Source organism: Gossypium hirsutum, chromosome A08, assembly GCF_007990345.1.
Source record: "Gossypium hirsutum isolate 1008001.06 chromosome A08, Gossypium_hirsutum_v2.1, whole genome shotgun sequence".
Taxonomy (NCBI): domain Eukaryota; kingdom Viridiplantae; phylum Streptophyta; class Magnoliopsida; order Malvales; family Malvaceae; genus Gossypium; species Gossypium hirsutum.
Genome location: NC_053431.1, coordinates 125,167,976 through 125,181,985, shown reverse-complemented (window position 1 = coordinate 125,181,985; position 14,010 = coordinate 125,167,976). Strand labels below are relative to the sequence as shown.

The 14,010-nt window shown below is 31.6% G+C and overlaps 1 protein-coding gene across 1 annotated transcript; it reads right to left on the bottom strand.

Moving 5' to 3' along the window:
• Nucleotides 1-341: 341 nt before the first annotated feature.
• LOC107928239 (ATP-dependent DNA helicase Q-like 2) lies at nucleotides 342-9,924 on the bottom strand. The gene is made up of 20 exons (XM_041075222.1): nucleotides 9,223-9,924; nucleotides 8,894-9,114; nucleotides 8,624-8,770; nucleotides 8,298-8,513; nucleotides 7,602-7,706; nucleotides 7,386-7,490; nucleotides 7,170-7,292; nucleotides 6,518-6,606; nucleotides 5,781-5,817; nucleotides 5,670-5,703; nucleotides 5,192-5,244; nucleotides 5,044-5,121; nucleotides 4,894-4,959; nucleotides 4,212-4,278; nucleotides 4,085-4,138; nucleotides 3,128-3,235; nucleotides 2,418-2,482; nucleotides 1,684-1,762; nucleotides 1,384-1,601; nucleotides 342-865 (listed from the first exon to the last, which is right to left on the bottom strand). The coding sequence occupies exons 1-20, from the start codon at nucleotides 9,284-9,286 to the stop codon at nucleotides 659-661; spliced, it is 2,136 nt and encodes a 711-aa protein (XP_040931156.1). The 5' UTR covers nucleotides 9,287-9,924; the 3' UTR covers nucleotides 342-658.
• Between the last annotated feature and the right edge of the window lie 4,086 nt (nucleotides 9,925-14,010).

Below are 14,010 nucleotides of genomic sequence, written 5' to 3'. Positions count from 1 at the left end.
TTATTAGGGGACGTGGATTGAACTCAAGGATGAATACAAGGAGCCCTTGGATAATGAGGCTAAAATCTATGTCAAGATTCGTTAAAGAAGGAAATTTTGATAAATGATGAGTTATATTTCAACATAAATTTCTTTAAAAAAAAAAGTGATAGAAATCAAGCATACGAAACACACATTAAATATCATATCAAACAAAAAAAGTTACAGAATGAGTGAAGTCAATCTGTCTCTTTAAAATATATATATGTTAAGACATTATTGAACAAAAATTCAAATCAATCACATGTTGAATGATATGTTAGACAAAATTTACAAGTTACATACAACAAATATAATTTATATAAGGGAAAAAGGATGTTTTAATTTCTTTTTTTTAAATATCTCTGTTTCTGTTTCTTTTACATTGAAGAAAAACCCGAAGCATTGTCTCAGGTAAAAAGTTAGTCACAATGGAGAAGATAACATAGTAAATGACATGACAAGAACAAATCTAAGAGGAGTTCCAATTAGCAAAAGCTTAGCTATATTCCCTTCTATCAGTAGAAACTTCAAGTTCCAAAATGTTTGGTAACAGCCCTGAAATGCCTGGAAAACTATGGTGAAGCCAAAGGATAGATGTAGGTCTAGGGGTAGTGTGGAAAGAAGCATAAGGAAAATATCAATCAGATTCATCATTGCTGCTGTCAACCATAATAACTTGTTTGTTGGCCTTCTTCAGCTTCTTTCTAGGAGGTCTTATTTCACTGCTTTCTTCTTCATTCAACACTTCATTATTTGGATGCTCTGCATTACCATACTTTTTTACTTCTTCAAGAATTCTCCCCCCATACTTCTCTGTCTTCAACTTTCCAATAATCTTTTCCAACTGCAAGAAACAATATGTATATATATATAAACACACGTGCAAACATACGAGTTATGTATTCTCTTTCTCTTGAGACACAAAAATAATAGAATGAAAATGGTGAAAGTATTTGGCAGGTTACTCTATTATAGGAACCAGATCAATTTAATCCTAGTTCTATTAAAATGAATGAAATAAAGCCAAATTTTAACAGAGTTAACTTTTACTGTTTAACAAATTTAATATTTTGAAAGCTTTTATGGTTCTGTAAAATGAAATCTTTTACTGAAAATGAAAAAATAATTTTCATGTTTTTAAAATAGTAAATGTTAACTCTATTATAGTTTGGCCTTATTTGATTCTTTTTAATAAAACCAGAGGTTAAATTAGGACTAATCTGATCCGGTCCTTATAATAGATGGAACTCAAGGATGAGCAGTAAAATTCCTTTGCATGGTAGCAAACAAGAGTTTTGTCCTACCAATTGTTAAGCATAGGATAAATACACAAGAAAAGAGTTGAGAAAGTTTTGGACTTGCCTCTTCAATTGAATTTGGTAAATGGGCGCTTATGCTGCTGATCTGTTGGCCTGACAACACAGAATGAGGGAATATTTCCTTGTCATGAGAAGCGAGTTCCTTCCTCAGCTCATCTAGCTTGAACTCCAATCCCGATGTGACACCATGTTTACTGGATTTCCTATAGCCATCCACATCCTTCGATGTGCTAGTGACATCCATCTTAATGATTTTTTTCCCTGCAGGCTCAAGTGTAAATCAACCATGCCAACCCAACATACTTTCAATAACTAGCATGTATTATAGAACAGATGCACACACCTTGCAAAACTTGGTTTGCTCTTGGTCCTACTGTAACATAAGAATTTGTAGCATAGGCTGTATGCTGAAATTCTTCCTTCTGCATGATTGAAAAGCAGCATAGAGATGTGAAAACAGACGAAGATCACAACATTACATTTAAAAGCAAGATCTTAACATCCAGAATCACTGCAGCACCCTAATGGAAAAATCCCCTATATCTAGAACTATCTGATCAATAACTATTATCACGGTGGCAATCAGCAGATTTTCTTCCTAATAACAATGCGTTTGTTTAATATATGTTCTTGTCTTATTCCTTATTCTCCCAATAACTAGAACATGAAGATGGGCCGTTTCATACTAGAAATTAGATAAAAATGAAGCGAACAGGTGTATGCCCGAAAATTTCAGATTATAGGGAGCAATATAACTTCTACTGAAGTAACTATTCCTTTAAATACCCTCTTGAGGGTTTTAAGCCATGATGAACTCCAGTTGCTGAAATAACCACTGCTCTTACACCATTCATTTTGCACAAATTCAAAGGTACAGTAGTTTGCATTTAAGTCATATAGCACATGATTTCTTAATGTAATTCAGCACACCTCGAGCATTTAACTCATAGAAATGAACCATTTCAGCAGCGAAGTATTTTCTATAAATAACTAATCAAGTTTATATGGTGCAGTCAGATTAAATAAATAATCACAAGTTACGCTAGATTCATGGTCCACAAAATAAGCGACTCTTACCAAAACACGATCTAGTATAAGCTGTACTACAAGCTGTTCCATCTCTTCCCTCTTTAGTTCAAAATCTGGTAAATTCATAAAAAAAATGGATATAATTATGTTGCTACAATAAATGGGAACAGTCAAGAACTTAGGTTACCTTAACGACAATGAATGAAAGAGAACAAAAGAAATATGATATTTATCTTTCATACAGAGAAACAGATTTATGTAGCTCACATGTTGAATATGACATTAGACATACATCCCAAACACCACCAATAAGGAGTTCCAATAGCAAAGCCCACGTGATTAAATATTCTTAGCTCAACTAATTTTGAGGGTACTCTTGGGAGGCATAATTTGCCCATATGAATAGCCACAAACAAGTCAGGCTTTCTGACTTTTTATTAAACACGAAATACAAGATATGTGTTTCTTAAGAGTGGCATTATTTTCATGCACCAACCAACAGGAATACATGCCCACCACCATCTAGAGGTTATAATTTCATGTTTATACTTCACCCCAATGAATGTTATGCCCTCCACTCACATATAGAAAAATCATCTTTTTGCTCCTCTTACACCTTACAAGATAGAAAACAAAAAACTTCAAAGCAGTGTAGAAATTATACAATAGAAATGCAAGTCTATATTGACATCTACAATGGAATATAGATTTATCCTAACCATACTTATTAGATGTAGTATAAGAAGAGATGGATGAACCTAGTTGCTTTTGCTTATTTTTCACTCTGTCCACCAATTGCAACATTGTCACTCTTTGATCTTTCTCTTGCATCTCACGCACCAGAGAAATCAAAAGTTTTGAATGACCTGCAAAAAAATGATCATATGAAGCAAAATACCACTTATTTTTCCAAACCAAATAAAAAATGCAACATATAATCCCCAATACAACAAATATTTTACAAACTGAGTTGAACATATGGAACACTTTCAGCACCTTTCTGAGGGTGTTTGAACCAAATGTCTTAGGTGCGATTGCAAATGAAACCCTAGGTGAGATTTTCGCAGATTTTTTCACTTCCCCCTATTCTTTGTTTATTTCTTTTCCAAGCAAAACACATCTATAATAAAAAAAGGAGGGGAAAGGGGGGCAGCTGTAGAAGAAAGAGAAAAATCCAAGCACCTAAAGTTAAAATCAAATGATAATTGACATCTGTAAAGAGACCGCGTCTCATTTCCATTAAATTTTGTCAAATGAAAAGTTCAATTGCATTTTAAACTATATCGCTGTGTGTCTGGCTAACTAAGGAATTATAATAACATCAGTAGCCCAACTCCTGGACTAGAAAAGTATAGGAAATCAACACTCTGTTCAAGAAGCTAATATAAAGACAGTCTTCTTCTAGAAAAAAACTAAGTAAAAAAAACACCTTATTTTGCTCAATAAAATGTATTTGCTTTTCACCCTGTAATAGGCAAGACATAAATTTTGACTTGTGTAGGGAATACAAATACCTCACACCACAGAATGAAAGTTTAGCAACAAAATGTAATTAAAGGAAGAGGAGAAAAGCAAAATGAGATGGCCAAGCAAGAAAAGCAGAAGGTGTCATACATATAATTGAGTTGAAAAGAAAGGTGAAGAGAATATTACTTAAAGGATAAAATTTAGATACGAAAAAGTAACTTGAATGAATAGAAGTCAAATAAACATACCTGAAGCATCCACTTCTTTAATCTCACTTGAGAATGCACAGCTGTCACACATCCCTAACATAATATGAAATTATGATTATATTGACCAAAATTGGCGTAAAAGTAATACAAAGTAAAAGAAAAATACCATTGCACTCTTGTAATGGCTCAGCAAAATGCCGGAAGAAGGCACTTCGGCGACATTGTCTTTTAGACTACAAAAAGAAGAAAATGTAATACTTAGTAGCTCTCTTGAAATAAAGGATCTAGCACATGCAGACACTAGTAACGTAATCAAATCCAAATGCAATAAGTACCGATTCTTAAACAAAAACTGGCGAACAACTAATGGCAGCCAAAGAACCCAATGATAGAAATTAACCAGTGGTTCTTCTAAACCCTAAAAGCGTAAGGATTTATAGTAGGAGTTACCAAACTTAATGTGTGAAAGAAATCGTAATATTGCTATCTTTTCCATCCTAAGCATATGGGCTTGTGTGAAAGAGATTGTAATATTGCTGTCTCTTCCCTCTTCTAACGTCTACAAAGCATAAGGATTTGTAGGAGTCATTGAACCAACTTTTAAGAAGAAAAAAAAAATCCTACATTTGTACTTTTTCATCTTAAAAGGGTCTTCGTTTCGTTTTACTTCTCCCCATTCTATCACAGATAGCTAAAGGTTAAAAATTAACCAGCAGTAAGTAAGCAACAAATAAGGTGCAAAGAGTAAAACTAAATCAATTGTCTGATTATTAAACTCATTCTGGCAGACAAACTTCCTAATGTGTATATATATATACACGGCAGAGTTAAAAGGCAGATGATTATACCTGACAATATTGTACTATGTCATAAAGGTTCTGCAATCCAGAGTTTTCATGGAAGACCATGGAGCTCTGTTAAAACAAAGATCACAATTAACACAAGTCCGAAGCAAACATGACAGCTTTTTTTAATAATAAAAAAAGCCAAAAAGTTACCTGTCTAGGCATGTCAGCCGACCTGAAAAAGAGTAAACACTCAGAGGGGAGTCCATCTCTTCCAGCTCGGCCACTTTCCTGTAGCAAAGTAAGTCAGAGAAAAAGAGAATGTATGAAGGAAAAAGTTTACAAAGGGAAGGCCAAAAACCTGGTAATATGTTTCCATTGATTTACTCAAGCTATGATGGATGACAAACCTGACTACAAACAGTTACAATATCAAACAGTAAACAAGTGTTAGATATAACAGAAACAGGTAAAAATTATATTGAGTAGCATACACCTAGTAGGAAGCTTGCTGGCTAGAAATTAGAGAGAATAGGAAAATAAGAAAAAGGAATGACAAAAAATGCTTTTCTAAGTGCCTACTAGTTTATCTTCCAATGTATATGGCTACCAACTTCATCTATAAAATATGGAGACTGCCAAGATATATAACTCGGGATGCTTTAGCAGGGGGATTGCCAGAAAACTATAAAGGTAATTGCCATATAAGGAGTACACGTATAAACTATAAAAGCTAACTTCTGCAGGCTACATGACCATTTCAATCCACATTAGAATGCCTGATTCAATACAACTTTCTTTCTCCAGTAAGTAGTATCTTTTTCCCTAATCATACTTACCATCAGGTTTGTTGATTCCCATTCCAAATGCAACCTGCATAAAAGTGAAGGTATAACAACTGAAAACAGAGAACCGACAAGATATCTAAAAAGGGCTGATGGTAAACTTACTGTACCAACAATGATCTGCAATTTGTTTTTGCTCCATCTACATCATGAAACACGAGTAAGAGGCTGACAGAAAATAAAAATATGCTAGTTTTGAAATTTAAGTTACTTTATATTTTATGGGTCCGATTGTAATCTTTACATTGTTTAGGCTAATTAAGATTCTTTGGTTACTTTACATTCATTGGTACTTCTTTTCTACATCGTAGGCTTTATGGTATAATTGGTATTTTCTAGGTTTAGTAACAAGTACCTAAATTCAATCAATTTCTAGCAGGTTTGGTTTGAAGTTATTGATATGTTCTGCAATGTAGTTGGAGGAAGAGAGCATGACCTCTAGGAACAAAGGTGAAGAATACTCGGCCATTTCAGGATCTTCACATTTGATGACTGAAATAATTTTTTTAATTAAAATTTAATTAAACCTAAATAAAGTTATTAAAATATAATTTCTAACACCTGACTACTTCTAGTTTTAGAAATAATGTGTCATCCTATGATAATTTATTTATTCACCCAGTGGATCAAACATAAACCAATTACGTAATCCCAAAAGTGTCACACCCTTTAATTAAAAAAAATATAGAAAAGACGAATTATATAATTCATACTGCAGTGATTAGTCACTTCCAAGTATGTGGTGCAAATCTAGTAAGGTAAGAAAAATAAAAGTTCACTCTGAGCATTAGATAATTTAAGCATAAAGGATCACTATTAGAAGTTAGGACAGTTGAGATTACCGCATGTGAACTTTGTCACGAGCATTTACATCCATGTCAGCATGGTAATAATCAGCAGATATTCCCCTCTCACATAACTCACTTGCAACCTACAGCTCTTGATAGAGTGAAAGGAATATATAATACATACCTATGTACTCACTATAAATCTAGAAATTAGATACTGACACCCTATAAGTAAGACTTAATAACTTGACAACCAACAGATCAATTTACTGTTTTAACTTGCAACACAGCTAGAACATCTGAACATAGTCCAGACATTATAAAAGACTGAATTAAAATGGATCCTTAAGATGCCTGAGGATGCAATATGACAAGGCAAATAACATGCTAACAGGTAGTAAATGATCATGAATAATATATTGGTGAATATGATGGTATGGCATGATTCTGAGAGCATTTATTAACAACATAAAGGTTAGTGCTTCTATGCATCTCTCCATAATGTGGACTTGGAACTAAACTAAGTGCATAACTTCTCTTCCTAGGAGTAGAACTATCAACTGTAAACAATAATCAAGTCAACAAACAACCTCCAATTATGATGCCCCTAGATAGAGGACAGCAATAGCAAACATTTCAAGACATGAAATGTTCTTTTATGGGTACAGGGTTGTGTGAGGCACCTCCGGTGTAAAAAAGCTCATACCTGCTCACATTCCTTTCTGGAAAAGCAATAAACTATGCCAGATTCCTTATTTGGATAGGATTCCTTTATGTATTTAGCTATTTCATCAACAACAATCTTTCCAACAGATGACTTCTCTCGGACCTGCAATTTAAGAAAATTCCTTTATCTAATAACATAGTTCCTACATAAACTCTTAACAACAAAATGGCCATTACTAATAATTGTTCCAATTACCATATAAAAAAGATTTGGCCGGTTGACAGTGCTGACAAACTTTACGCATTTTGGAATATGCAGCATCTCAATCAGATCATTTTGGACTTTCATTGTGGCAGTTGCCTGCAAAATATGTTTAAAAAGTAAGGTCATATATTTAGCCAAAAAATTGCAGCTATGCAAACAGCAAATATACAAATGCGTGTGAATGTTAAGGGGCAAGGAACTACATACTGTTAAAGCCACTACAGGAACATTTGGAAACTGAGTTTTTAGTATGCCAAGATTTTTGTAGTCAGGGCGAAAATCGTGACCCCACTGACTACAACAATGAGCCTCCTGCAAAATAACCAACATAAAAGTAACATTGGGTCATGCAAACTATTAATTTAAACATAAATCACCTACACAAAATAATAATGATACATACATGCATGCATGCATATTGTTATCAACAGTCTAGCCTGAGGATTCATAATGTTGGAGTTGCTTGACACTTGCAGCTTTCTATCAAATAATTATGTTTACTATGTATAACCAGTAGTTCAACACGTTTTGAAAGAAGAACATGTACAAAGTATATGTATCAAACCTAGATTGTGTAATGCATTTTAACATATAAAAACCCAGGCATAGTAAAATGTTCGTATTAGTTCATATCATAACCTCCAGCTACTTCCGATTCTTATATAAAAGATAAAGGTATGGATCTAGAAGAAACAAGTAAACAACCAATTTTAGTAGCCCTCACAGCATAAAATATTTAAAACTAAAATCATAACAATATTGGTAAAAAGGAACCATGCATGCTTAAAAGATATGAAATGTTTAAAAAGAATAAGAAATTAAAATAAGCAAAAGGATCAAAGGAGCAAAGATATACACATCAAAATGACAAGAAAAGAATATGTAGAGAAAAGGAAGACTAACATCGATGGAAATAAGAGAGAGGCGACCAGCATGATGGCATTTTTCAAGCTTAGACATAAATCTCTTGCTTTTGGATACTTTCTCAGGTGTGACATATAATAATTTTAGGTCTTCTTCACCTTCCTCGAGGGCCTTGTATATGAACTTCTCATCTTCCTTACTTGTGGTGGATGTAAGCATATGTGCTGGAATGCCTGAGGCAACCAAACCCATTACCTGAATCGTTATTAATACTTGCAGTCAATATTTTGAAGGGAAAGAAAAAGAAAACCCAAATAATGTAGTATCAGATATTCATAATAACTAAAAGAAGGAAAAAGAATGACCTGATCCTGTATTAAAGAGAGCAAAGGACTAACAACAAGAGCAATTCCTTGACGAAGTATGGCAGGGAGCTGGTAGCAAAGGCTTTTGCCACCACCTGCAGCCATTATCACCAGAACATCTCTTCCACTCATCACTGCATTTATGATCTACAAAACCCTTATTTTAATTAGTAACTAAATCACATTTTTAACCTTCATACCATTATCATGTCCCAAAAGAAAAAGAACGATAAAAGGGGTGATCAAACATAATGGAATCAAGCAACCTACCTCTCGTTGATTTGGACGATAGGAAGATATGCCGAAAACATTGAACCTAATATCTTCGGCTTGAGAATCCCAGTCAAATGACCTTGACCAATCTTCCGCTTGTACGTTGGTCGGAGCGGAGCCAACTTTGACATCTATAGGACATGTTTCCAGTAAAACTTGCAGTTCCGACCGTCTCTCGTACAACTTCTCTTGCTTCTCAATTAACTCCCGTATTTGTTCTAAAGCATTATTGAAATTACTCAATTAAGCAACACGCTCATCCATATAATTCCACAAACAAAGGTATATAAAATAATTTAATCATGAAAATTGATAAATTATATCACCTTCAACATCATGAATCTCAAACTCAATGTTTTGCAGCTCCTTTGCTATCTCGTCTGCTTCCATTTTTTTTTATGGAGAAAAATAAATAAATAAAATGAACTTTGGCCTGGGCCTTTAGCTTTCCCTGTCCCCTTGGTTGGGTGGTGCATGTGTAGGGGATATATGACCTGAAATCGGGTCTTTCGATGGAGAACTAGTTTTCTTAATTTATATATTTAAACTAGACAATAACGAAAAGTGAGCACTTGGCATTTCTAGGGCAGCAACTTCAATTAACGTAAGTTAATATCCCTAAATGTGGAGATTCCCGAAACAGAAACAAAAGCAAAAGCCATCCCCGGTGAGATATATCACATGGGAATAAAGACAAACAGATGGTATGTGACTCGACAACCTGAAAATCGTCACTGATCTAGAAAGAATAACGAATTTTTCAACCAACATCAGCAAGACCAAGCTCACTGGTCCCTAAGTGGCAAGATTGGCTTACAAAATCGCAACGTCCGAGATAATAGTCCGAAGATGGAAGTTGACAGCAAAGCGCAACAATGTCGCCACGTTCAACATTAGTCTCAGAAGTTTTATTAAATTAGCTGTTAAGTCGTGACAATAGACCTGTAATGTCACGACATTGAAGCTCGAGGGGCTAAAATTTTCCAAAGAGCCTTAGGTAGATGAGACTCAGAGTATTAATTTAATTTCGCTTAGTTTAGTTTCATCAGGTCGAAAAATAAATAGACTACTACGAGTCAAAAGATATTTATTAGATTAATTATTAATTAATTGGTAAATATCTCTAACTTTAGATTAATTGCAACTATTGACATTAATCAATCTTTGCTTGTTAATTTAGAAATTTTGTTATTTATAAAATTTAGTTTTTTTTGCGTTGAAACTTCAATTTTAGCATTTAGCCATAATATGACCAATAGAGTAGTAGCTGCTTAGAATTAACTCAATATTTATATTTACTGTTAATTCAATTTAGATAGACATCTTTTTGGTACATTTTTTGGAATACTTTCAGTACATTGTTGTAAAATTCTTTGTATTACAATTTAACTTATATATTTATAAACACAGCAGGTATTTATATATATAATTGTATTATTCTAAGCTCTGGAGCATGCACGCCAAGACGCAATCAAGTTGTTAGTCGCTGTTATCAAAGAGATTTCGATGTTAAATTGATTTAGTCATAAAATTTTGTATGCTAGTGGGGATAAATAGTGAATTAAAAAAGTATAGATACGACATTTTTATTTTTGCTATTTATTTGCAATTTGTTTTTCTTTTATTAACTTAACTATTTTGTCTTGTAATGTATGACTTAAAGCAAGAGTGACCTGATTGAGTCAAACCCTAAATTTAAGAAGACGTTACGTATAGCGAGCAGAGCTTTAGTTCCGAGAGAGGAGCCGCAATACATAGATCTACTTCAGAAAAATTCATTGTTCGAGGAACAACCAGAGCAAGTACCACCACCTAAAAAGCCTATTCAGCCAATAAAGAAATAATAGTTGACTGTGATCACATGTTGCATGACTACACAATGCCCAACCTAAATGTACAGCTATCCTCTGTAAAAAGTATAAAAAATCAAACCATAATGTATAAATCTCCCTCAAACTAAGGAGAAATAAACCATCACAATAATAAACCCAAAACTCATATACCTATAAAACAACTTAGTATTTTTTTTAATATTTAGATTATAGTATAGCATATTTAATTTTTTATGTTGGCGGCAATAGAGGAAGATAGACGATGAATTGACCCCCTTTGATAATCTATCTTCTGATGTTACTGACCTGTGGCTAATGTTGTGTTATATGGAAAGCCACACTCTCCTGGTTTTTTGCTGATAATATTGGAGGAGATTTTGGTGGAATACCAATAGCCGAAACTCTGTTGAAGATAGGAAACCGCTTTCAGTCTTTACTTTATTGATTGTAGCGTTGGACTATTTTATTTTATTTTAATAATAAACACTCCGGTATTACCTTTTAATTTTTTTTATATAATATAAATTACATAATATATATAAAAAATAATATATTATAAACATAAAAACTACTGGAGTTGGGCTGAGGCTTTGATTATTGGAGATTGAATTTGATTATTGAATAAACTTTTTTTTTATCTAAATTTATTTTTCAAACATAGTAATCTTTTTTTCATTTATACCACTGTGAAGTGAATCTAAATTTAATAATAAAAATTATTATTATAAATTTAATATAATATTATTTATTAATTGCTTTCTTCTAATGAGTTAAATTTACGAGAACATTAAATAATATTACAATTGGCGATCATTATAATTATTTATTTCAGTGTTAATCGCCTAATATATTGACTTTTAACATTTATGTTTATATTAATTTAATTTTATTAACATGCCTATAAAAAAAACCTTATTTCACACACATTTAATAGCCTGTGATGATTATACTGAATCATATAATATATATATTAGTAAAGTTTTAACATACAAAAGGAATCTTATTTAAGTGGAGTTATTTAAATTTTGCCAACTGAGATACTTTGCTGTATTACATATTACATTTCTTTTACATTTTATTATTAGCTAAAAAATATGAAGCCTAAATAATATTAAATTTCAAAATTTCATTGTCACAATTTATCTGCATTAAATCACATTAAAAATTTAAAATCTTTATTTTCATATTTACATAAATAAAATAGTTCAATTCAACTTTGTTGATACAAATCTTAATAACAAAAAGGTTAAAGAGGAGGATGTAGTGGTGATGTAAGGGAGGTCAATTCACCTAAACAGATGGAAAGTCGGACAAAGACAATAGAAGGAGGAAGGTTGTTATGAAAGGTTGAATGCAGATGGTAAGTGCTCAAGATTGCTAATAGGAAGAAGATCTCATTCTCGTTGTCTGGGAAAGTATTTATAAGATATACCCATTGTCTAGTAGTGGTGATATAACAAGGTGATTATCATTATGGAGTAAGTGAGGGATATGCACGATGGAATTCTTTCTGTTATGCCTTTTGAGGGAGTACGATGTTATTATGTTCAGGTGTGTTCTAGAGATTATTGAGGGCAATGCTCGCACGTGGGGAAGCGTTCAAATTGCGAGTAGTTTGGCAAAAGGAGATGTCTCTTAAGACGAATTGTTTTCACGACAGATAGTTAGCTTTAGGAGGTTGAGCAATTGAGGATGTCCTGATTGACGACAAGTGGAAAACCATTTTTAGGCGTCCACTTGGTGCCTTCCGAGAATGACATATGTTCAACTCAAGTGGTGCTATAACAAACTTGAAAAAACTCAATAAGTAGGACTAAGCGGTGACAAATCTCCTAGATGGGTATATTATAATAAAAAAACATAAATATTTTAAGAAAATAGACACATGTCAATTTTTTAAGATTGCTTGTGGAATAAAAAAGTACATTGTTAGTCAGTGGTGGAGTTAGAATTTTTCTAGATTGAAATTAAATTGTATATTTTTACGATAATAAAAATGTAATTTCATAATTTTAATAGTTTATATATTTATAATTTTTAAAGAATCAAATCAAATTTTTATCATTTTTGAGACGGCCAAAGTGCAATTTTACCATTAATAATTTAAAATTTTATAAATTATAAGAGCTTAAATGAAAAAATTTTCATTTTAGAGAGATTAGGCCCTGATTCCACCACTGTTGTTAGTTTACCTAATACTAACTCTTAAAATTTATATTAATTCATTTTAACTAATTCTATAATTTCATTTTTCTCTAATTAAAATGATTTGTTTATCTTTTGATAAAAAAATAAATAACAATTTGTAAATGAGGTGAAGTTACAATATTTCATTTTATTATTTTTATATCAAAATATAAACACAATTTTTATTTATTTGTTTATAATATATATACCTATTTTTTTCCCAATGTATTATTAATTAAAAATAATTAAATAACATATTATTTTGTTTAAAAAATAACAAATGACTAATTCATGCATTACAGAACAAAGAAAACTAAATGTTATTTAATTTCCAAATATTTCAAAAACAACTTTACCAAAATAAATTATCACCAATTTTGTAAAATTTATAAATTCCTTTTCAATCTCAAAGGTTTTTTTTTTCAAAATTTAAATTATTAAGCAGATAAAGTGTTTATCTAAAACATTTATTTTTATTTTTATTTTTAGTCCCTATGCTGTTATCAACATTGGGATTTAATCTTTTTGTTTGACTTTTACAGCTTTTTATCCTCCTATTATGATTTAATTCAAATTATTAGCATTGTTAAATAGTAACTTTTGTTTGAAAAATATTAAATAATACCTTTAAATGACCCGATGCATAATTTAAAAAAAAAACACCCAAATCATTGAAATAGATTTTCTAAAATCATTTTATATTTTTTACATTATATTTATTAAATTTAAAATTTAATTCATATATATTTTTATAATCATAGACACAACTCAAAATTCAAAATAGTAAAAAATTGTGAACATAATAAATAAAGTGGTATTTAGTTCCTAAATTTGACAAATTTTTTTAATTTAATCATTAATTTTTTTAAACATTAATCTTATAATTTGACAACTTTTTTCAATTTCATCATTGTATTTTAATTTAGTTAAGATATGATAAGGTGGCACTATTATCATCACTTTTTTTAAAATTAAAATTTTCTTTATACTTTTTGTATTTTTTAGATTATATATATTTCAAAATCTCAGGTTATGACATGACGTAATCTCGTAGTGTCATTTTATTATACCTTAACATAATTCAATTTTAAGGAT

Bases quoted from the DNA above. Each gene is read 5' to 3' on its own strand.
- LOC107928239 (XM_041075222.1), bottom strand. From the start codon at position 9,286: ATGGAAGCAGACGAGATAGCAAAGGAGCTGCAAAACATTGAGTTTGAG. The intron at 7,707-8,297 runs GTTAGTCTTCCT...GTTATTTTGCAG, and splicing joins TCTCTCTTATTTCCATCGAT to GAGGCTCATTGTTGTAGTCA. The intron at 7,491-7,601 runs GTATGTAGTTCC...CATATTTTGCAG, and splicing joins TTCCTGTAGTGGCTTTAACA to GCAACTGCCACAATGAAAGT.